Genomic DNA, 23,840 nt, shown 5'->3' with positions numbered 1-23,840 from the left:
ACTGTTCCATGCTATACTGTTCTTTGTACTAATTCTAGTTTAAATGTTATCACATTGTTGTCACTACTCTGAAACTGCTGGCCTACTTTTAACTTGAGTATCTCATCTGTTTCATTACTTATAACAATGCACTGTAATGTTTCACCATTGGACCCAACTGATATTCATCTTGAGACTTTTGCATGCTTCTCTCCTCTAAATCAGCTGAAGTGATATGAAATTCTAGGTCCAATCACTGAAGTTAATTTTTTGTCTCTTAAGTTCACTTTATGAACAGATGAAAAACTGTTGAATTTAGTTGGACATTCTTTTCATTGTGTTCTTTAATTTTTTAATGTTAATTCAGTCTGACTTATTTAGCACACTTATCAACTGTGATCTTCTGTGTTAATTGTTGATAATTGTAAATAATTAGTTCTTGTGTACAGTTCACTCTTCATGAAATATTTAAGAGGTGGTATGTAACGCAATTTGTATTGGTTTATTATTGTCACATGTACCAAGATACTGTGGAAAAACTTAGTTTTGCAAACTATCCATGCAGATAATTTCAAAACAAGTACTTGGAGGTAGTACATGGAAAAAGCAATAACAGAATGCAGAATATAGCATTATGGTTACAGTGACAGAAAAAGTGCAGTGCAGGTAGAAAACAAGATGCAAGGGCCATGACCAGGTAGATTCTGAGGTCAAGGGTTCATCTTTTACATAAGAGGCACGTTCAAGAGTCTTATAACAGCAGGATAGAAGCTGTCCTTGACCCTGGTGGTGCACTTTTTTTCCAAGCTTTTGTCTTCTGCCTGAATGTAAGTTGGTAAATTGGTTTATTGTTGTCACATGTACATTGAAAAACTTGTCTTGCATACCATTCGTACAGATAATTCATTACAACAGTGCATTGAGGTAGTACAAGGTAAAAAAAAAAGTCTAGAATTAAGTGTGACAGTTACAGAGAAAGGGCTGTGCAGGTAGGCAGTAAGGCGCAAGATCATAATGAGATAGATTGTGAGGTCAAGAGTTGTACTAGGGAACTGTTCAGTAGTCTTATAACAGTGGGATAGAAGCTGTCCTTGAGCTGGGTGGGACATGTTTCAGGCTTTTGTATCTTCTGCCCAATGGGAAGGGGGAAAAGAGAGAATGTCCAAGGTGGCTGGGGTCTTAGATTATGGTGGCTGTTTTACTGAGGCAGTGAGAAATGTAGATAGAATCCATGGAGGGGAGGCTGGTTTCCCTGATGTGCTGAGCTGTGTCCACAACTCTCTGCAGTTTCTTGTGGTCACGGACAGAGCAGTTGCCATACCAAGCCATGATATATCCAGATGAGATGCTTTCTCTGGTGCATCAATAAAAATTGGTGAGGGTCGATGGGGGCATGCCAGATTTCTTTAGCCTCCTGAGGAAGTAGAGGCGCTGGTGAGCTTTCTTGACCGTGGCATCATTATGGTTAGACCAGGACAGGCTATTGGTGATGTTCATTTCTAGGAACTTGAAGCTTTCAACTCTCTCAACCTCAGCACAATTGATATAAATAGGAGCGTGTGCACTGCCCCCCCTTCCCGAAGTCATAACCAGCTCTTTTGTTTTGCTGACATGACACCATGTCATTAAGCTCTCTATCTCCTTCCTGTACTCCGACTCATCATTATTTCAGATACGGCCCACTACAATGGTATCATCTGCAAACATAGATGGAGTTAGAGCAGAATCTGGCCACCCAGTCATGAATGTATAGGGAGTAGAGTAGGGGGATGAGGATGTAGCCTTGTTAGACACCAGTGTTGAGAATGATCGTGGTTGAGGTGTTGCTGCTTATCCTTGCTGATTGCAGTCTATTGGTTAGGAAGTCAAGGATCCAGTTGCAGAGGGAGGTGTTGAGTCCCAGGTCTAGGAGTTTGGAGATGAGTTTGCTTGGAATTATAGTATTGAAGGTGGAGCTGTAATCAATAAACAATAGTCTAACGTAGGTGTTTTTATTGTCTGGATACTCCAGAGATGAGTGTCGGGTCAGGGAGATGGCATCTGCTGTAGACCTGTTTCGGTGGTAGGCAAATTGCACTAGGTCGTGGTTGCCTTATTGTAATTATTTTGCATGGTTTTCAAGCATAGCATAGATGGTTTAATAACAGGGAGTTGTCTCCATAGCTACTCATTAGAGCAGCAGAGAAAACGTGCAAGAGTTCCAGATTCCAAAGTCAACATAACTGGATAACTTGAATTAGGCATTTTAAGCTATAACAATAAACTTCATTCTTTGAACTTTACATTACAGGAAAGAAAAGAAAACATTTAAGATGCTACCTTAACACTTAGTGAAATGGTGGGCATGGCGATGAAAATTGGTATAACAACTCTGGTCTTGATAAAATAAGAAATACTGTATGCAGGTGAAAAAGAATAAACGGAGAAAAGTCCACCTTGGTCATAATGTTGCTTTTGGCCACTCTACTTGGAGACCCAGTTCATCCCAAAAGGATATTTGGGGTTTCTTTTTCTATTTTTTCCCATTACAATTAAGGGAAAGCCAGCGTGGTTTTGTGTGGGGCAAGTCATGCATTACTCAACTGGTTAAGTTTTTTGATAAGGTGACGAGAGATTGATGAAGATAGAGCTGTGGATGTCATCTATATGGACTTCAGTAAGGCATTTGACAAGGTCCCACATCATCGGTTAATCAAGAAAGTTCGGATGCGTGGTGTCAGTGGAGAATTGGCTTTATGGATCCAGAACTGGCTTGCCCACAGAAGACAGTAGTAGTTGAAGGGACTTATTCAGGGTGAAGGTAGTATGGTGAGTAGTGGTGTTCCGTAGGGATCTGTACTGGGACCTCTGCTGTTTGTGACCTGGATGAGTATGTTGATTGGTGGGTTAGTAAGTTTGCAGACAATACCAAAATTGGTGGAGTTGTGAATAGTGTAGGAGACTGGCGACGGGTACAGGGTGATGTAGATCAGTTGCAGATGTGGGCAGAGAAATGACAGATGGAGTTTAACTCGGATAAATGTGAGGTGTTCCACCTTGGTGAGACTAACGTCAAGAGGCAGTAGACTCTAAAGGGCAAGACCCTTAACAATGTTGAAGAGCAGAGAGACCTTGTGGTGCAAATCTATGGCTCACTGAAAATGGCCACACAGGTAGATAGGGTGGTAAAGAAGGCTTATGGAATGCTTGATTTCATTAATTGAAGTATTAAGTACAGGGGTCAAGAAGTTATGATGCATCTCTATAGAACTCTGGTTAGGCCACATTTAGAGTATTGTGTACAGTTCTGGTCACCTCACTACAGAAAGGATGTTGAGGCTTTAGGGAGGGTGCAGAGGAGGTTTACTAGGGTGCTGCCTGGATTAGAGGGCATGTGCTATCAGGAGAGGCTGGACAAACTTGGGCTGTTCTCTGGAGCACCGGAGGCTGAGGAGTGATCTGTTGGAAGTATATAAAATTGAGGGGCATAGATAGGGTGGACAAGCAATATCCTTTTTCCCATTATTGAGTGATCCAGTACCAGAGGGCATGTAGTTAAGGTGAGGGGGGTAGGATCAGTACAGATGTCAGGGGTACGTTTTTTTCCTGATAGGGTGGTGGAGGCAAATTCATTGAGGGCTTTTAAGAGGGACTTGGATGGGCACATGAATGAAAGGAAAATGGAGGGATATGGGCATTCTGTAAGTAGAAGGGATTAGTTATGTTGGCCCAACATTGTGGGCAGAAGGGCCTGTTCTGTGCTGTGCTGTTCTATGACACATCATTTTTACCATCATTATTGAAAGCAATCAAGCAGGTGGCATATTAGCACAGCTGCCACATGTTCCAAGGACCCAGGTTTGACCCTGACATCATTCAGTGTTTGTGGAGTTTGCACGTTCTCTCTGTGAGCATGAGTTTCTGCTAATGCTCTTGATTTTCTTCCACGTCCCAAGGACATGCTGGTAGGTTCATTGCTGCTATAAATTGCTCCTTAGTATAAATAAGTGGTTTAAACAAAAAAACAAGGAATTAATGGGTACATAAGAGAGAGAGTAAGTTGCAGAATCACAAGGGAAGTGAAAAGCTGGGACTAATGGGAATGGTCTGCTGGAAGCTGCCATGGACCTGATAGACAAAATGGCCTTCTGTGTTTCAGAATTCAATCTTGTATTCTTGTTCAGTTTAAAGAATGTTTCCTGTGATTCAAAATTCTACAGTGCAATTTTGAAATTTTATAAAATTGAAAATATCATTCCAGATTGAAATCATAATTTATTTAGATCTTGGTATTTGGAAAAAAAAGACTTTGCATCTGAATGGGAATTATTTCAGCTCTGTAGAAGTGCGTATGAAATGTACACAAGCCTCAAGCCTCTGTTGTGAAAATGTAGTTGCATTTGATCAGAGCTGACATTATGGTAAAAGGGCACAGAACTTAATAGAAGCAGGAGTAAGCCATCCAGCCCTTTGAGCCTGTGCCACTGTTCATCATGATCATGACTGATCTTCTACCTCAGCGTCATATCCCTTAAAAAATCTAGCTATTATTCCTAGCTGTTTTGCTTTTGGGATTGGAAAAATATTTTTCCCACTTTAGTTTTTAAATGCTGGATGTGGGAACAAAGGAAGACTGTTACCTTAAGTACAAATATTTACTTGTGTAGCATTTGATATTGAAAATTTTATTCAGAAACTTGTTTTTACCTTTTGAGGGGCATTATTCTCTCTGTGATATAAAGAAGAGTTGAAATAATCAGGGCTAAAAGACATAAATATGTTTTGTTTCTACAGAGATAAAAATGTCAGAATATTAGTTTTAGGTTGGCTATAATTAGGATGGAAGCCAATCCTTGCCAATTAATTGTTTAAGCATGCAGTGAATGTGTGAGACATTATATCCCAGAATACATTTGGGATCCCAAGATCTAATTGTCTGAATATTGGTTGAATTTCTTGCGTCTGTGGGGAATATTTGTGATACAAACATAGGGATTGCTGTTTCTTGCCAATATCTGCTTAATACTGCTGGCTTTTTTGCATTTCTTGTCTTCATGAATGTTTTTTAAAAAAAGAAATTAAAAATGCATTTTGTGTATTATCACATTTAAGCAGACTTGTGCATGTGAAATATAGTACCCTTTCTAATCTCTTGGCCTCACTGTGTTGCTGCTTTTTCTGCCTCCTTTGGTCTCTGCTTTGTTAGCTTTCCCCAAGCCCAACGCCTGCTACTCAGAGCCCCAAGAAACCTGCAACAAAGGATCCTCTAGCAGATCTAAACATCAAGGATTTCTTGTAAACAAAGGTACACTCCAGGTTCTATCTGGATATCATTTTGTGTGCTAAGTTAGAATTGCATGGGCAATGTGAGAGTTTGAGTGATTTTAAAAATATTTAAGGTACATTGTGCAATTTTCTACTGGTGATATTTTCCAACACATTGAAGGATGCCATAAAGGTGTGGTAAGTCCTCAGAATGATACAATATCGGTGGGAATTTGGTGTTTGACGTTTGATTCCTAACTGCTTTGTTGAATATTGGAGGGCTGATCATTTTTTCACAAAGTAGTACAATAAAACTATTTTGTTATCTATTGTGTTTTTAATTTCTCTATCCCTCTTTGTAAATTGGAGTATGATCATAGAAGTGCTAATAGTCCTGCACTGTGGTACCTAGCAAGAGTGGAGATTAATTGTCCAGTGGCTCAGTTGAATACACAAAGGAGGAGTGTTTCAGCCAAGCCAGATTCATTCCTGCTGATTTCCCAAAAAATTCATTTGCTATGAGTAAATAACTTTCTGTAACCTCAGTGTGAAGTCACTCTTGAGATCGACTTAATGCAGACTGGAGAACTGAATCTGGTATTTTGGTCTTCTGAACTGAAACGATATTTTCCATTTGTGTTTTATTTAATCCAACCTTTTAGAAAGACAAGCTCTTGATGCTTAAATTGCAAGGCAAAACTACAGGAATTGGTTTGCATGAGAAAAAGAATGAGGGGGTATAGCAGAGATGGATAAAATGTTTAAAATGAGCCTGATTTAGTCGTAGTAAATACCATAAATGGGTATTACATTTCAGATATGAATAGTTCATACAGATTGATTCTTCGAAAGGACAGCTCAGCAAGATCAATTGATAATCAGAAACAGTTAGACAGGGAATTGCTGAAACTACCAGAAGCTGAAAATGAATGCATTTCTCCAGTGTATATCTTATTGAAACATGCATGCACCTCAAACCAGTACATTATTCATAAATTAACCAAAGGACCATTAAATATAACGGGCCACAATTTCCTTTCAGAGAATAGAGAATAGCATACGTATTTAGTCATGCACATTTAAGTAAAATTTTTATGTTTGGTCGATTGTTACCCATGCAAGATGATAATGAGATGGCAGGAGAAACTTGGCATCTGGGTCACAAGTGAATTGGACAAACACAGGTGTATTTCCCTATCTGTTGTGAGATTAAGAGTGCAGGGACTGATAAAGCATGAACAGAAAAATGCATAGATGAACAGAGTAAGCTATACGTGTTCATGAACCTGCTCTGTCATCAAATCTTTGCTGATTCTTTGTCTCAAGTCCACGTTCAACCCATAATTCTATTAGAATAGAAATAAATCAACTCAATAATAAATAAGGTAAAGAAAGAGTAATAGTGAGAGATTGGGTTGAGCAGGACAAAAAAAGGATAAGGGAAAGTAAGTATGGGAAAGAAATGGTCCAAAATCTCTAACAATCAAAAAAAAAGGAATGTTTATACTTAATTTTTAGTGTTCAGAGACATTTGCTTGACAACAGTTAATAGCCATATCAATGAGAAAACTTGGCCTGACATGAGGAAGATTTAACTTTGTGATGTTTTGATTAGATTGTATCTACTGTGCAGGTACAGCAACTAGGTGCATGCCATGATGAGCCAGGCAGTGAGATGCTATTTTTCTAAAGATAACAGTGGTGAACTTCAGTACAACCTCTGGATTTTCAAATTCAACATAACATCTGTTCATGCCAGAAATTGCTGTACCATTTGCACATAAATGATGGAAGATGCCATTGACCTTTTCAAATTATGGTCTATTATCTTGCATGCTTTTATCTAATGCATCTAATACTTTGTTAACCTTGGCCTAGTTATAACATCACGAATCACAATGATGAAAGTCGAAGCTCTACTTCAGGGATGAGTACATAATCTATAAGTTACTGGACTTTTGGAGGTGTCAACTTTCATACAAGATATTGGTGTTAAAGTCTGTCTAATTGGATGCCTGTAAACAGATATCAAATGAAAAGTATTAGTCCTTCCAATATTCTGGCTAGCATTTTCCCTTGGGTGGTGTTCTCATCATAATGGTAGATCTTGCCTTTATTAAAAAAAAATGGTATTGTATTTCACTACAGTACAATATTTCAGAGTACCCCATTAGCTGTGAAGCACTTTAAGACAACCTGCATTTATAAAAGATGCAATTAATTTCTTCTCTAAATTTGGAAAATGGACCATGGCAATCCTGAAGTCCATACTGTTTTTATTTTCTTACCTTAATAGAAATGTACTTAGTAATTGTTCATTTATTTAAAATAGTATCATGTATCTTAAAGTGATACACCCAATCTATTCATACCGGTTGTTTTTTTTACATTGGAAAGAAATTTGCATTTATGGCACCTTTCATAACCTTGAAGTACAGAAATGCATGTGCTTGAAATGTGAAAAATATTAAACCTTCACTGTGGCAATACTGTTCTTGCTACAGACTTGGGTAAAGATTTAAATCTAAACAATTTTATTTGAAATGGTCATCTGTCAGATCTCAATTTATGGTTTGCCTTGCAGCTACAGTTCATGCAATGATGGGAATGCTGAAGGTGACAACAGTTGATATTCACTACTCCAAGCAATTCACCAGTCATGTTTCAATGCTTATTCAGACTTCCATATTGTAAAAGGTGTAGCACAACTGTGAAAGTAACCCTTAGGAATGTACTCTTTGATGTTATGCCCTAATTTATCAGAAATTGTCCATTTTGGATTGTGTTTTGCAACTTGAAAGATGGGTGTATGTTCCTGATGCCTTTTAGTGCTTCTCTGTACCTAACGATAACTTGGGTTGCAGATTTGCAGCTGTTGTGTATGAGCCACTTGGAGTAATGTATTCGTATTCTTGAAAGTGCAAATGTATATAATTTCATTGCAGAGCCTAGGATGTCATGTCCATTCTGTATACCTATTAGCTTATAGTCATGATTCTAGTAGCAATTTGCATATAAATTAACGTGCTTACTCCCTTCAAATCTTCCAAGTCTGAAGTTTTGTCTGAACCAATTCACAACTACAAAAATTGGATTAAACATACAATCAAACAGTTTTTTAAAAGAAGTATTTGTGCATTATTTTCAAAATTATTTATAATTCCTTTAAAAGTAATATAAAATTTGATGTTAAACTTCCATATTCTGCACTGATCTTGGCATAGAAGTATTACTTGGCAAAAATATGCTGCATACCAAGACAGGAAATGTTATCTATATGTCATATTTATATCTATCAGTATGTAAAATTGTTGTATTTAATTTCTTTTAAGTTACATTATGTATTCTTTAATGGACCAGCAGTAAAATATCAGACACTGGGAATGTTTATTTTAGAAAAGACAATAATGGATTGATATTCTCAGATGTCTTTCAGTAAGGGATCACAAACTGTTTAAATGCACTTTTTTTTTGCTGCCCATCACCAGCTTTCATATCTTTTTCCATCAGTCATATTTGAGTTTTTTGGATGTATTTTTGTCATTAAACCGTTGTTCCTAAATTTTTGTATGCAAGTGAGTAGTCTCAAACATTGCCCATGATCTCGTCTACACACCTGCACCTTTTAAAGAAATTTTATGTACTGTGTGGATCCCAGGGAAATGTCATATTGTTTGCGCAAACTGCTTGGCAAAAGGTGTAGCTACCAACTAAGGAGGTCACTGTTGATCAGTGGGATTAGTGTTCTCAGGCATGACAATTATTTTGTAAAAATGCTATGCAGTTTGAAAGTGTTTCATTTATGTCTCTTTAGATCTGTCAATATCTATATAGTGTACCGTTCCAAGTAACTGTATCTGGAATTAAGTGAGGAAAAATACATATATTTAAAAATATTACTCTTTTTATTTAAATTTGTTTGATTTTTCTCTCTTTGATCCAGTGCATGTATCCCCTTTGAGATGCAATAAATGCGTTAAACAAAGTAAATTTGGTAAAGTTTGGTTTGCTGAAACAGTTGTCTGGTGTGTAATTTTTAAATGTGAACTCTCTTGGAGCCATTGAAAATGTAATTTGTAGCTAGTTGAAATACTGTTTCTCATGGGTTACATCAGATCTTCATTCCCACTATATAGTGTTGAGACTTCATGTGCTTTGGTGAAACAGCATAATCTGAGGTTTTACCTGTGGTATCACAGGGCCATGTTATTTCAAATTAGGCAAAAGTGTAGTATCTGGTTCCTGTCCTTATTGTTCACAGCACTGGTCAGCATGCCATTCAAGTACTTGAAAGCTAAAGAGAGCCATGTAGGGGTTCTATAATGGCCCAAGAGAAAGGCTGAAGAATTCACAAGCAAATAGAGGTTATTTTGGCTTCTATTTTTGTCATAACCTCAGATCAACCTTGGAAAGGGGAGTACTAATGTTACAACATTCTTGTAGATTCATTCCCTATATAGTACACTGCTGCTCTCCCTAATGCACAATTTACATTCTTTTTGGTGTCACGAACCAGCAACAAAAGAAACACACTGAGCATGATTCAGTGTTAAAAAACTATTTTATTAATTACTACTTATGATAATACATAAAATAAAAGTAAAAATGTTAGTATGTTAGAATTCAAAAATGTTAAACCTCGAACGTTAACCCCAAAACTAAACTCTTCGTGTGTGTGTGTGTGACAAAGTCCCAAACTCCAAGTTCTGGAATGGTTCTTAAAGTTCAGTTCCGCAAGGGCTTCTTCAACAACCACCGTTGTCAGAAGATAAGACGTAGAGAAACATAGAGAGAGTACATACGAAATCCAAATGTTCCATGATGGAACCCAAACGACACTTCAGTGTTTACTCGGTAGTGATTTCCTCACCCCGAAAAGCATCCGAATCGTGGTCGTCCACACACAAATACCTGTTTCCTTCTACAGGTCAGCAACAAAGTGAACTCCACCGGATTACTTCCAACTTCCATACATGGATTTCTATGGCAAACACAGTTATTGTTTCTCATCCATCGATAGAGAAAACAAGCAGGCTGGTGTCTCTCTCCCTTCTCTCTCTCCCTTCTCCTTCTGACTTCAACAACGTCATTATGTCCTTTATCTTCTATTGACGTAAGCATGCCCCACACACACATACACACACACTCTCCATCTTAAAGGGACTTTCACTGAGTCCGTAACATTGGTGAAACGAAATCATGATGTGAAAATGCTGGCAACTGTAAGTTCTAGTGAAGTGCTTTTAAACATCACTGGCATCATTCTCATCTAAAATCCTAAACAAACAAACCACTTCCATTGTGCCATGTGGTGATGAATAATCTCCCCCGAAAGCAAAATTTCCCAAAATTTGGTGTTTAACCAGACTACCTTTAAAATAAATAAATAATCACTAAAGGCTCGGGGGAATGAATTTGTCCTTTTGCATTTAGGAGAGACCAATTACAGCAATCACTAAAGATTTATAAATACCTTGGGATGTGATCATAAAATCTGCTCTAAATGCATTATATTTGGTGTTTTTACAGTTTGGGGAAATGAAGCTCAACTTAAGTTTCAGCATTTGTTTGCTTATTTTATAAAAAGGAATATTTTGCATATTCTGATTTTGTATTTTCCTCAAAGCTCTTGTAGTCCAAATAGTCTACTTTTGTGGAAACCTTCAGAAACATTTTATGGCACTATCCATGCTTGGGATTGAGAACAGGACTGCACCACAAGTTCCAGGATCAGACTAACAATGATAACTTGTATTTATTCTGGGAATGTGGATGTGGCAGACTAGCTCAGCAATTATTATTTTTAAGTGTGGTAACATTAACATGTTGCAGCAGTTGAACAGGCCACAAAACAAAATTTTTGAATAAAGGGAAGACATTTTTCTTCAAAGAATAACTGGGATGTTTGTCAGAGTGTCCAAAGGTAGCACATACAATCTTCTCACCACCTTCTTCCACTGACTGTATATGGCTGAAAGAGCTTGTTTTTGAGAGTATTTCTAGATATGTATTCAACCCTGTTGGAACAATAGCTATGCTTAACACTAAAAGGCTGTACGTGCAAAGAATTGGGTCCCATCTCTGGTTCCATTCCAATGCTCATGGGTGCCAATATGATCCATATCACACATCAATTTTTAATCTTGCGAATACACATTGTAATAGTGTGATTGTACTTTAATTGCAGTGTCAAGATTTGTTTCACTAGGCTGCTCTAAAGTCCCTTGATATTTTAGTGTTAGATGCAAGCTGTTGAATGCAAGAAAAAGTCAAGCTAACCCTGTTTTTAAGTTGTGGAAAAGGAAAGGAAGAAGAATAAAGAGAATGTCTGTGACAGGGTGGAGATCAAAAGGAACTAAATGACTTGGATGATGTGGGGCTGCTGGCTGAGAGAGGGTAGTGCAGGCTTGTTAATTGCAGCTTGAACGACCTAGAGGAAATGCAAGTAGAAGAGAGATGGATGAGAACAGAGGGGCAGGGATGGGGGTGCAATGCTAAAACAGGCAGAACATGCTGGATATCTGAAATAAAAGAATATTGGTCAGGCAGCATCTGAGAGAGAAAAATGGTTAACATTACAAATTGATAATTGTACATTGAACTGGATAGTTCTACTACAAACTAGAAAGGCTGATTAACACATTGTTAAATTCAACGCTGAGTCCTTATTTCCTCCCCACCCCCAGTTTGCAGAATGTGGATGTAGCTGGGAATGACAGTATTTATACATATATCCCAAATTACCCTGAAAAAGAAGATTGGTAGAAGGCACATTGGATCTGGAGTTACATAGTTGAGATCAATAGGATAACATTTTTTTTCCCCCTGAAGGGTAATTGTGAAACAGATAGGGTTTTTACAACAAGTAATTTCATGATTATTGTTACTGATACCAGGTTTTTCCTTTTAAATCCAGATTTATTTAATGACTTGAATTCAAGCTCCCCATCTGCCATGGTACATTTAAACTTGTATCTCTGGATCAATGGTCCAGACCTCCAACTCCTAGCCCAATGACTTGACCACGATGCTGTCATGTGGGTTTGTGTATATTGTTTATATCTGGTATCCCGTTAAGTAGCCTTTAAGCCTACGACCGTCCATTCCGGCATTTCGTTGTAGTTCATCATAACTTGGTCCCCCTGAAGAAAGAGTTCCTTTTTGCCAATTATCTTAAATGAGTTTCCTGCCAGTGGAAAATATTTCTCAATCTTTTTAAAAACTCTCCATGTGAAGATAATGCAAAAAGAATGACATTTCCAACTGTCAACAAAATCTCTTAATTGCATATGTCTGCTAAATTGCTTTCATCTTAAAAGAAACAAGTGGACTTCCACTTTAATGCACGTGCAGCAGAAATCTTTTAACTGCATGTTCATTTTATTAATGAAATTGATAGGCTGTTGACTGCCCTTATTTTTGTGGCTTGTTACAAGAATTTTCCTTTCAAAAATAGTAATAATAGTTTATAAAAGGCTTCTTGTGTTTCTGTTGGCACCACATGCACATAACAATGACAATGGGACCAAGTGGCATTGAGACTTTTATTTGGTATGGTATTTCATGACCTTGACGCCTGGCTGCTAAAGCATGATTGCAAAAGAAACTGCAGTCGCAATGGCTCTCATCTTCCATTGAACAAAATCATTAAAAAGCCAGTTTCAAAATGCTTCAGTAATGATAAATGCCAGGTCATGGGGAAGGTACAGAAAGCTGGTCTACAAGAAAAAAAACTGCCTAATTGTTCACTGATGTAGATGTAATGAAAAGGCAATATAAACTGCATTTTTTGTTCAAATAAAAATGATCTTCTATGACATTTAATAAGATTTAAGGTGCTGGCCTTTCTATGAAATCGGTTGTGGTTCAGTTCCCATCCTTTGCTCCGGCAACTTGCTTCAATGAATACTGAGTGTGTTGTTGATTGCAATGCCATTTTGGATGAAACTGATTGATAGCCCTTTCAAATGTTGTAAAATATCTCGTGGGACTATGCAGGGCAAATCCAATGATCTGAGTTAAACATTTATTCCTCAAACTAATTATCTAATTACCTCTTTATTGCCTCCTGTACACAAATTAGTTAATGTACATTCCTGCATTACAACAGTGTTGAGATTGTCAATTACTTGCTGTAAAACATTTTAAAATGTCCTAAAGGCTGAGAAGATACTATAGAAAGTGAAATTTTACTTCTGTCAAATTGCAGAGAAAAAGTGGAAACATTGCCATATTTGGTTTAAATATTTTCTTAACTATACATCTGAGATTTTGAATTTCAAGGAAGTTTTTTCTAAACAGTGTAATTCTATCTGGCTTGATTTGCACCTCATTCACCACTTCAAACATTTACTCCATCAATACCATTTATAAAAAGCACCACTGCAATTATTTAAGACTTCTTCAACAGTACTATCAAAACCTAGGACCTCAATTATCATGGACAAAAATGACAGTAAGTGCATGGAAAGACCTCTAAGTGGCATGCCATCCTACATTGGACAGTGGTTCCTTGCAAGTCCTGGAATATCCTATATAACACTACCACAAACTATGGCTGATTGAGAAATTACTATCAAGAGCCCTTAAATGGGCAATAAGAACTGCAATGATAGTACTGGACCTTTGCCAGTAGTACCCACATTACATGAATGAATCAAAACTTTCACATACTGGCATATGCATTTGAACTAATATTTTTCCAAAGTGCTCTAAGAACACGTCAAAGGTAAGTAATGACAGTGTTTTGAGAATAATATCTAATCTTTGTGAGTGCAGAGAATAACGTGTTTCTGAGTGAATTGAGTTGTTGACCCTTAAATGAATCCAACAAGCAAAGATCCAGTTGTATTTTGGACCTTTCTCGATGATTGGGCAATTAAATATTTGGACCATAAAAATTCTTTCACCCTCAGTATGATATAGTTTTAGCATATGCTGAATTGGTGTGCAAGGCAATTGGATGGCATGAAGAGGAATTAATATTTGAGAAATTGTCTTGTATTTCAGAAATCGAAATTTATTGAACTGCATTAGATATAAGTGCAAGTAGTTCTGCTATACTGTTTCCGCCACCCAGATTTGTTCTAACCTGTGATGGATTAGGGAATACTATTTGCATCATTTGGGTGGCATTGGATATAGTGCAATCAGGAAAACCTGTTTAAATCTGAGCTTTGAAGGCAACTACAGACTGTTCAGCTATAACACGCCTTTCTATAATGTGAGGTTTCTTAGGAACGTAACTATTGTGTTATAGCTGAACTACCATAGTGTACTTTATTTAAAATGGAACAGTTGTAAAGGATTCATGATGTTAACAACTGGTATAGTGCAAGAATAGAAAACTACAGGTAACTCAAGTAATGATGTCTTGAAGAGCTGAATATACAATATTGAAAAGTGTAGTGAAACAATTTTGACATAGCAAGTTATTTACTTAAAATTCTCTCTGTACACAAGTGTATAAGAAAGTTATTTAGTAGCTTTATGGTTTCTTATGGGACGAGGGATGGGTATGTAAGAACAGCTTACTGAAAAGTCAGTTTATGTATAATTGCATAGAATACGCAGCACCAACAGACCATTTAGTAAAATCCTCCATCCCCCTCCCTTATTTTCATCTAGTGCTTGAAATAACTGGAATAGTAGGAGTGGCCAAAAGCTACAAAATAATGTATGGTTGGTTTTAATTGATGTGAAATGTCTGCATTCAGAAATGTAGAGTAATTTCTAATGCTTTTCACAGCATAGACACAGGGCACTTTATCACCAAAATGTTGTGCAGCAAGTATAGAGTATATTGTTGGCTATTACCATAAAAAGTAGAATCCAAGGGAAGCCAAACCCCTATTGAAGAGCAGTTCAATTGAGTTATTGACAATTCTTAGCATATTATTTTGTCACAAACATAGATGAATATGCAATGATGCCCAAATGGAAGTTTTGTATTCAAAAAATAAACTGAGTTCACCCACAAAAGGGCCATAATTCAAAAGTTTAAGCTGCCATAATTCCTTTCTTGCAGTGACACTGCCACAGCTGTTGTAGAAAACAAGTTCATCCAAGATTGAATTAATATTTCTTTATTATGGGCAAAATGATGAAGTAAGATTTGTATCACTATGGAGACTGAATAATTCATCAGCAGAGTTGTGCAGGTCTCCTGCTACTTTGGAGTTTGAAGGTAACTAATCTGAAAGTTAAAAGGGATGGTTAAAAAAGTAATTGCATTATGTGCCTGAATTTCTGATTTGCACTGGCTATAGGTGAGAAACTTATCTGGTGGTGCAGCTTCATAAATTGACACCCTGCCCACATCCCACCGTTGCTCATGATTTTATTTATAACAAATTTAACATAGGAAATGAAAAGGCAGATACAAATGTGCCATTTAAATGAAACCCAGACTGATCTGTGGGTTGAAAATTGCTCCAATAGCACCACATTGTTGTGTCTGCTTGTGGGATCATCTGTTCACACAATAGTTGAGTCATCTTTTTGAAATGCCAAGCTGTTTCCTGGAAACATCACACATCTTTAAATCTATGCTTCTGTTGATTTTAAAAGAATGAATAATGTGCAAGGTCACCAAAGAAGCTCTTCTCCAGCAGTGCACAATTGGAATTGGCAAGCTATTGTGAATAGGCAACGTCATCAGTTTTCGTTACAACTGGCAGATCCCAATCCTGATTCGGATGCTTTCTTCACCCCATTTCATGCCTGCAATTTTCAAATGACCAAGTGAGCCATTCTGTAATAATTCCATATTCATTTTTGAACAAAGATGACCTCAACAGAAGTTAACGTGGATTTGAGTGCTAGAAACTAATTTGCACGTGATGGAATGCCACCATTGCAGTTCTTAAATACTTGCTAAAATGAGATCCAATTTTTTGTTCCGAAGTGTTGAGGGGAAGGGTCTCGAAATTAAGGGATGTTTTTGTGGTCATCAAATACAAAAGTAAAGATATAAATCCTGGAGCTGTTTATAAATAAAAATTAATATTGCAAATAGGAAACTTCTGAATAAATAAACTGAAAGGAATCTACTTCTCATCTATAATTAGCTTGCGATGGTTGAGGACTTGTTCCAGAAATATCAGAAGATATCATTACATTGGTTATTTACAATTGTACAGTTGCCAGGCAGGTACCAAAAAAGCAATACTTATTTTAACATATAAAAAGAAAATTGGAAGAGAAATGCTATTACTCTTCCAGTTTTCTGTAATCTTATTGCAATTTGTTATAATAGCCCTAGACAAAAGGTTCGCATTGAATTAGGAATCTAGAGATAAATTATCATATGAGAATACTTACACTGGTGCAAATTTTGTGGTAAGAGTACAACAACCCTATTAATACTCAGCTTTATTAGTGAGTAAGACAGAAGGTAATTACAGCTGTACTTAGACAAGTAAAGATGAAAAATAGGCAACTTCAATTTCATTAAGACACATGAAAGGTGAGATGTTGATTTGCTTATCCATTTGATACCTAATTAGTTCATCAGGAAAAGTTGGCGTTTATCTATTCCAGTGAATAGATAATAGATATTCCAGCAAGTGAACTTTTAATAGGTTGGTAATTCTTAATTATTGCTGAACTCCCACCCTGGCAATGAAAATTAGCTTTTATAGGCATAAACTCTCAATCCATTAAATTTTAGTTACATTGGAAATTTGTGGGTGACACAATGTTACAGCTAGTAGAGTTGCTGCCTTACAGCATCCCAAAGACTTGCAAGTTGGTGGGTTAACTGGCCACTGTGGATTGCCCCTATTGTGTAAGTGAGTGGTAAAATCTGGGGGAGTTGATGAGAATGTGGGGGGAATGTGGATGCCAGCAAGAACTAATTGGTCACCGGAGACCAATGGCCCAGGGCCAGGTACAAAGGTGCTTAAAGAGGCCAATCGTCAGGTGTGCACTGATGGGTGAGGTGGAGCCAGGCCTTGATTGACAGTGGTGTGTCTTTCAACCAGGTGCTGGGCAGTGCCAAAACGTGACAGCCCTGGCCCTCCACAATACACTCACTTAGCAGTGTAGGATTGGTGTTGATGGCTGCAGTAGGCATGAACTTGGTGGGCCAAAGGGCCTGTTTCCATGCTGTATAGCAAAACCAAAAAAGGTTTGGTTTTGTCTTTCGATTTTTTAATTCATTCTTTATTTTCATGAGTTTTACCTTCTGTACATGATTTTGCATTGAACCAAATATTTTACTTTGGACTCTGCTTGCTTGAGACTCTTTCCCCTGATCACAAAATTCAGGCCTTACTGAATTTTAGTAAAAGATAGAAAAAAATTGAAGTAAACATAAAGGCCCTGAATTTAAAAATGGACTTCAGTGTATTTTCCTTAAATTTCCTGATCCTAAATGGATATTCATCCAAGTTTTGATGGGAGAACAAAAAGACCTTGCCTGCAATGGCATAAACAGCCAATGTCCATTTTCTTCAAGGATTTCATTCACCTACTTATTCTGTTGGAACGAATTGGGACAATGTCACAGAAATTAAAACTAATGAGTGAAAATTAATCCATCCTAAGGAAATGTCCAGAAAATGTTTAAGCTCTTTCAATGTTTTCCCTGATCTGGAGGTGATACTGGCGATGCAAAATTTATTGTCCATCTTCAGTTACCCTGACAACAGTTCAGAGCACATTGAATATCGAGTGCAATTGTGTATTAGAAGCATGTGTAGGCAGAACATGGAAGGGATCATAATTCATAGCCTCTAGGTTCCAGATTTGTCTTGCTACACAACCCTGTCCTTTACAGGGAATTTTAAAATACTAATGGCTTGCCCCACACAGAGCTTCTCTTTGTATGAATGCAATAACTCATTAACCAATCCATGTGGAGGTCATCCATCCCTCAAGAAGCAACCTCACTGTTGTGAGACAAGTTCAAGGCCTCGAAGGTCAAGGACTCTGGACACAGTCTTAGAGTTAAATGATTTATTTACAAAGGTAAATGCAGGAAAGGTAACAGGGCAACACACACACACTGGTGATAGCGAGCATGGGAAAATCGCAACAAGGGTAAAATACAACACACACACAAAACAAACTGGGTACAAACAATCAAGGAAAAGTAATACACTACACGCCACCCCTTGACTCAGTGCAGGCATGGCTTCATGCCACTGGGAATCCTAACTTAAGACACTTCTAACCCTGTCAAAGTGCACAGCTTACCAGCAGTCTCTCCAACATTGTTTCACAGTTCCTCCAGGGCAACAAAGAGATAGAACCAGCACGTGGGGCACTCTTTATACTGCTGGAGGGCTGGGGGTGGTCCAGCCCAGGTAGTTCAAAAGGGCCAATGGCCCGGTGCCAGCAAGAACTAATCAGTTACTGGAGACCAATGGCCTGGGGCCAGGTACAAAGGTGCTTAAAGAGGCCAATCGTCAGGTGTGCACTGATGGGTGGGGTGGAGCCAGGCCTTGATTGACAGTGATGTTTCTTTCGACCAGGTGCTGGACAGTGCTGAAACGTGACAGCCCTGGCCCTCCACGATACACTCACTTAGCAGCTTTTAGTGGGGCACGTTATTAAAAATATCCTGAGAACCTGATGCACTTCTGTCATTGACCAACCTCTCAAAAAACTCCATGAAATCGAAACTCTTTTATCTTGGAATCAGTTTTGATTACTTTATGATAAGATAAGATACCTTTATTAGCCACATGTATATCGAAACACAGTGAAATGCATCTTTTGTGTAGAATGTTCTGGGGCAGCCTGCAAGTGTCGCCACGCTTCCTGCGCCAGCATAGCATGCCCACAACTTCCTAACCCGTACGTCTTTGAAATGTGGGAGGAAACCGAAGCACTGGGAGGAAACCCACAGGTACAGGGAGAACGTACAAACTCCTTACAGACAGTGGCCGGAATTGAACCAGGGTCTCTGGCGCTGTAATAGTGTTACGCTAACCGCTACACTACTTCTACTCTATTTGGTGGTCATTTCTTTTAAATTTAAGAGTCCTGTTAACCAGTCTACTTCAGGAGTTAATAGCTTCTTGATTCTGATTTACTAGCTTTTTCAAAGATGTGCATTATATGAACCTCTCTCCAGTCCAATTATCATAATGCTGGGCCAAATGGCCTCCTCTCAGTAGTGTAAGTTTCTATGGTAACTTGTAAGGGGCATTGCACAGGGTCAGAGGTGAGATAAGCAAAATCTTCCACTGACAAATGTGCAAGCAGTCTGTGAGAAACTGTGCATGAGGTGTCAGCAGCAGCTGATCCTTTACTGCCAAGAGGAAAACCAGACCACTTTTCCCCATGACAGTGTTAAATATTGGGATGTGACGGTTTTTCCAATTCAACTGGCAGGTTAAATTGATGAGAATATTTTTAAAAAATATGGAATTCTCAATTTTTAAAATAAAATAATTAAGTACCAAAGCCAAAAGTTATTCTAAATTTTTACAAATAGTACAAAAGGGTACAGTTGAAGTCCTGTATCCAGTTCATAGAGTCATAGTTATACAGCATGGAAACAGGCCCTTCGGCCCAACTGGTCCATGCCAACCAAGATTCCCATCTAAACTCATCCCATTTGTCCATATCCCTCTAAGCCAATCCTATCCATATACCTGTCCGAGTGCCTTTTGAATGGTGTTAATGTAGCTGCCTCAACCACTTACTCTGGCAGCTCATTCCTTACACTGGCTACCCACTGGGTGAAAAAGTTGCCCCTCAGGTTCCCATTAAATCTTTCCCCTCTCACCTTAAACCTATGCCCTCTAGTTCATAATTCCCCAACCCTGGGAAAAAGACTATGCGCATTCTGATACTGCAATTTAGTAAGGTGCCAATGCCTGTTATCAAGTTAAAAGGAGCATCATGGCTTGGTATGGCATGTGCTCTGCCCGGGACCACAAGAAATTCCAGAGTTGTGGACGCAGCTCAGCACATCATGGAAAACAGCCTCCCCTCCACGGTCTCTCTCTATACTTCTCGCTGCCTTGGTGAAGCAGCCAACAGAAACAAAGACCCCACCCACCCGGGACATTCTCTTTTATCCCTTCTCCCCTCTCCCATCAGGCAGAAGATACGAAAGCCTGAAAGCACATACCACCAAGCTCAAGGCCACCTTCTATTCCGCTGTTATAAGACTATTGAATGGTTCCCTAGTATGATAAAATGGACCCTTGACCTCACAATCTACCTCGTTATAACCTTGCACCTTATTGTCTACCTGCACTGCACTTTCTCTGTAGCTGTGGCACTTTACTCTGCATTCTGTATTGCTTTACTACTCAATGCACTGTGCAATGAATTGATCTGTATGATTGGTATGCAAGAGAAGTTTTTCACTGTACCTTGGTACAAGTGACAATAATAAGCCAATTCAAATTTGGTAGAATATTACCAGTGATGAGGGATTTCAGTTATGGGAAGAGATTAGAAAATTTGGGATTGTCCCTTGGTAGACGAAGTTTAAATAGAGTTTTATTAGAGTAGATACAGGTAAACTGATTTCACTGTATTGGAGTTGATAATCAATGGACATAGATTGAAAATAATCAACAAAAGAGGGAGAAAGCTGAGAATTCTTTATTGTATGGCAAGATATTATGATCTGAAATTCGCTGCCTCAAAGTGGTGGAAGGAGATTAAATAGTAACTTGCCAAGGGGAATTAGATAATAACCAGAAAATGTATTTTTTCAGGGTCCATGGGAATAAGTAGCAATATGGGACTCTTTTGAAGATCCATTCATGATGCAACATACTTAATGTCCTTCATAAGCAAAGTATAAACCTATATGTCATTGCTGTGAAGATGCAATTGAAATTTACAAATTTGCAATACCCATTCTATATCACTGACAAAGGAAGGAAATGCAACCAACAAACAGAAAAGATTAATCCTGAACAGAAAAGTCCTGATGAAGGGTTTCGGCCCAAAACATCAACTATTTATTTCCCTCCATAGATGCTGCCTGACCCGCTGAATTCCTCCAGCATTTTGTATGTTGCTCCAGATTCCAGCATCTGCAGAATCTCTTATGTCTCAGAAAAGATTATTTAATGTTTAAAAGAAACAGGAGGATTGTGGGAAATACTTAAGCAAAGGAGGCATATTCTACATATTTTGTAAATGGAAAATATTGATGAATAAGAAAACAGAGTGGTTCAAGCAAATATCACAACTAATAAGCCATCCAAATTACCTGCAGTAGAAAACCCATCTCTAAACATTTGCATGCTGCAAGAGTGCTTAAGGTTTTTGCTTACATAGCCTACTTATGTCAATGTTACATAATCTCACAGATCACTGAGGCTGGTAGACCACAAGCAATATCAGTGCTATCTTTACCACTTAAAACAATGATATTTACAGATACTAACTGGAGCTCTTATGTATCTTTTAATGAGTCAACAGCACCAATACATCATGTTTAAATTACTACATTTGTAAAATTGGAGCCCCCTTCAGAATATTTTATGTGGTGGAAAACAATAATAATTCAGGCCATCAGGTCCACATTGACTATCAACCACCCATTTACACTAATCCTACATCAGTGTAATTTTCTTAATTATCCCCCCATTCTCATCAACTCCCTCTAGATTCTACCACTCCCCTACACAGTAAGCTGCATGTCATTGGGATGTGAGAAGAAATGGAGCACCAGAAGAAACCCATGTGGACACAGAGAGAATATGCAAACTCCACACAGACAGCACCGGAGGTCAGGATTCAACGTGTGTCTCTAGTGCTGTGTGGTAGTGGCTCAACATGCTACACTACTATAATGTGGGAAAATGTGAGGTTATCCACTTTGGTAGGAAGTATAAAAAAATCTGAATATTACTTAAATGGAAATAGACTACAGAATGCTGCCATACTGTTGGCTGTCAAATAATTTGCTACGAATACGTGGTCATATATCACATCAGCCGTGCACATGATTACAGAAAGTGGCCTCTGGTCCCAAGGTTCTCCCACATCTGTGATGTCATTCTCATTGCAGAAAATTAGGATGCAGATCCACATGGAGGCAAATGGAATGTTGCCCATTATTGCCAAGGAATTGGAATAAAAATGTAGGAAGTTTTTGCTACAGCTGTGCAGGGTGCCAATGAAACCTGGAGTATTGAATATAGTGTTGACCTTCTTAACTTGCATTGGAGTCAGATTAGAAGTTCATTAGGTTCATTCTGGGATGAAGGAGTTGTTTAATGGGGGGAAGTTGGACCTTTATTCAATGGAATTTGAAAAATTGAGAGTGGACCTTTATGACACATAAATGATCCTGAGGCCTGATGGGGTGGATGCTGAGAGGATGTTTCCCAGTGAGGGGTTAGGACTAGGGGGCATCATTTCAGAGTAAGGGGTAGCCCAATTAAGTTAGGAGGAAATTCTCCTCTCAGAAGTTGCGAATCTTTGGAATTCTCTACCACTGAGGGTCACAGAGGCAAAGTCACCAAATATACAGGAGAGACAACTGATAAACAGAACAGATCGGAGCGTGGAGCTGAAGCCAAGATCTTATTGAATGGGAAAGCAAGCTCAAGGACATTTATGGCCTACTTCTGCTCCTATTTCTTTTTTCTCTTAGGTTGCTGGGGTTTTAATACATAAAAATGTATGCATTTAACTTATTCCACCAAAGGTGGTCAAATTAAAATTTCTGGTGTGAATTCACACCTAGTGTGAATGCAGTTAATATACTAGCTTGATACTTCAACTTTCTCTTAGAGCTGAAAGGGAGTAGAACACAGCTAATGGCAGTAATACACAGCACAACATGTAAAATACTGTATTTTCTAGTTTTTGGTAATTTTGCTTCATTGCAACATCTCTGTTTATGTTCTCCACAATTACTTTGCTCAGCTTTTAGACTTGGACACTTTTAGCATTGGTTGCATCCTGGCCAAGTCATCTGTTTCCAATCACAGTAAATTGGAGGAAGAGCAGATCAGGCAGAATCTGCGGAGAGAGAAACAGATTTCTTATTTCAGGTCCATGACCCTTCATCAGAACTGAATTGTTAAATCTGTTTCTCTTTTCACAGATGCTGTCTGACCTGCTGAGTGCTTCCATTGTTTTTTTTCTTAATGTCCTATGTAAATGCTCCCCTGTTCTGGCAACCATTGCAGTGATTACTGATAATGACCCAAGCTCTTTCCAGGTCTTAAATTTCATTGCCATTGTGTGTTCCTAGATTTTAGTCATTTTAATGCCTATAATTATTTTCAAGCAAACAACCTTCTTGTGTTCCAGTTTTGTGCATCGTCTCTGCGATCCACGCTCTAACCCCCCCCCCCCCCCCCACTTTGTCCTGCCAGTTACCCACATTCCCATCCATTCCTACATTTTTTTTGCAACTGGTCAATATACTATAGGCTTTAGTTTATATCTTGTCTTGAAAACTAAAATACTTAAATATTGGTAAAACTCTATGGGTTTCGCAGGAATACTGTAAACAAAAAGACAGGAGGGAGAACACACCTAAAAAAAGAATAAGACTTGGACAGAATTGAAACAATTGTGAGAAGAACACAAAACAAGATGTGTGTGAGCAGGGTAACTCCCATTAACTGCTGAAGGATGGGCTTGCAAAGAGTTTGTGAATGAAAATATTTTAATGACAA

General features: G+C 38.2%; 1 protein-coding gene across 1 annotated transcript in view; it reads left to right on the top strand.

The window, feature by feature from the left end:
• The window catches only part of snap91a (synaptosome associated protein 91a), a 140,151-nt gene extending 130,948 nt beyond the window's left edge, over window positions 1-9,203 (top strand). The window contains exons 29-30 of the mRNA XM_052024472.1: window positions 5,165-5,263; window positions 7,808-9,203. Coding sequence (XP_051880432.1) covers window positions 5,165-5,257 — 93 coding nt within the window. The 3' untranslated portion in view covers window positions 5,258-5,263; window positions 7,808-9,203. The remainder of the gene's footprint in view (window positions 1-5,164; window positions 5,264-7,807) is intronic.
• Window positions 9,204-23,840: the final 14,637 nt, after the last annotated feature.

This window comes from Pristis pectinata, chromosome 10 (assembly GCF_009764475.1).
Source record: "Pristis pectinata isolate sPriPec2 chromosome 10, sPriPec2.1.pri, whole genome shotgun sequence".
NCBI lineage: Eukaryota > Metazoa > Chordata > Chondrichthyes > Rhinopristiformes > Pristidae > Pristis > Pristis pectinata.
This window is presented reverse-complemented; position numbering and strand designations above follow the sequence as displayed.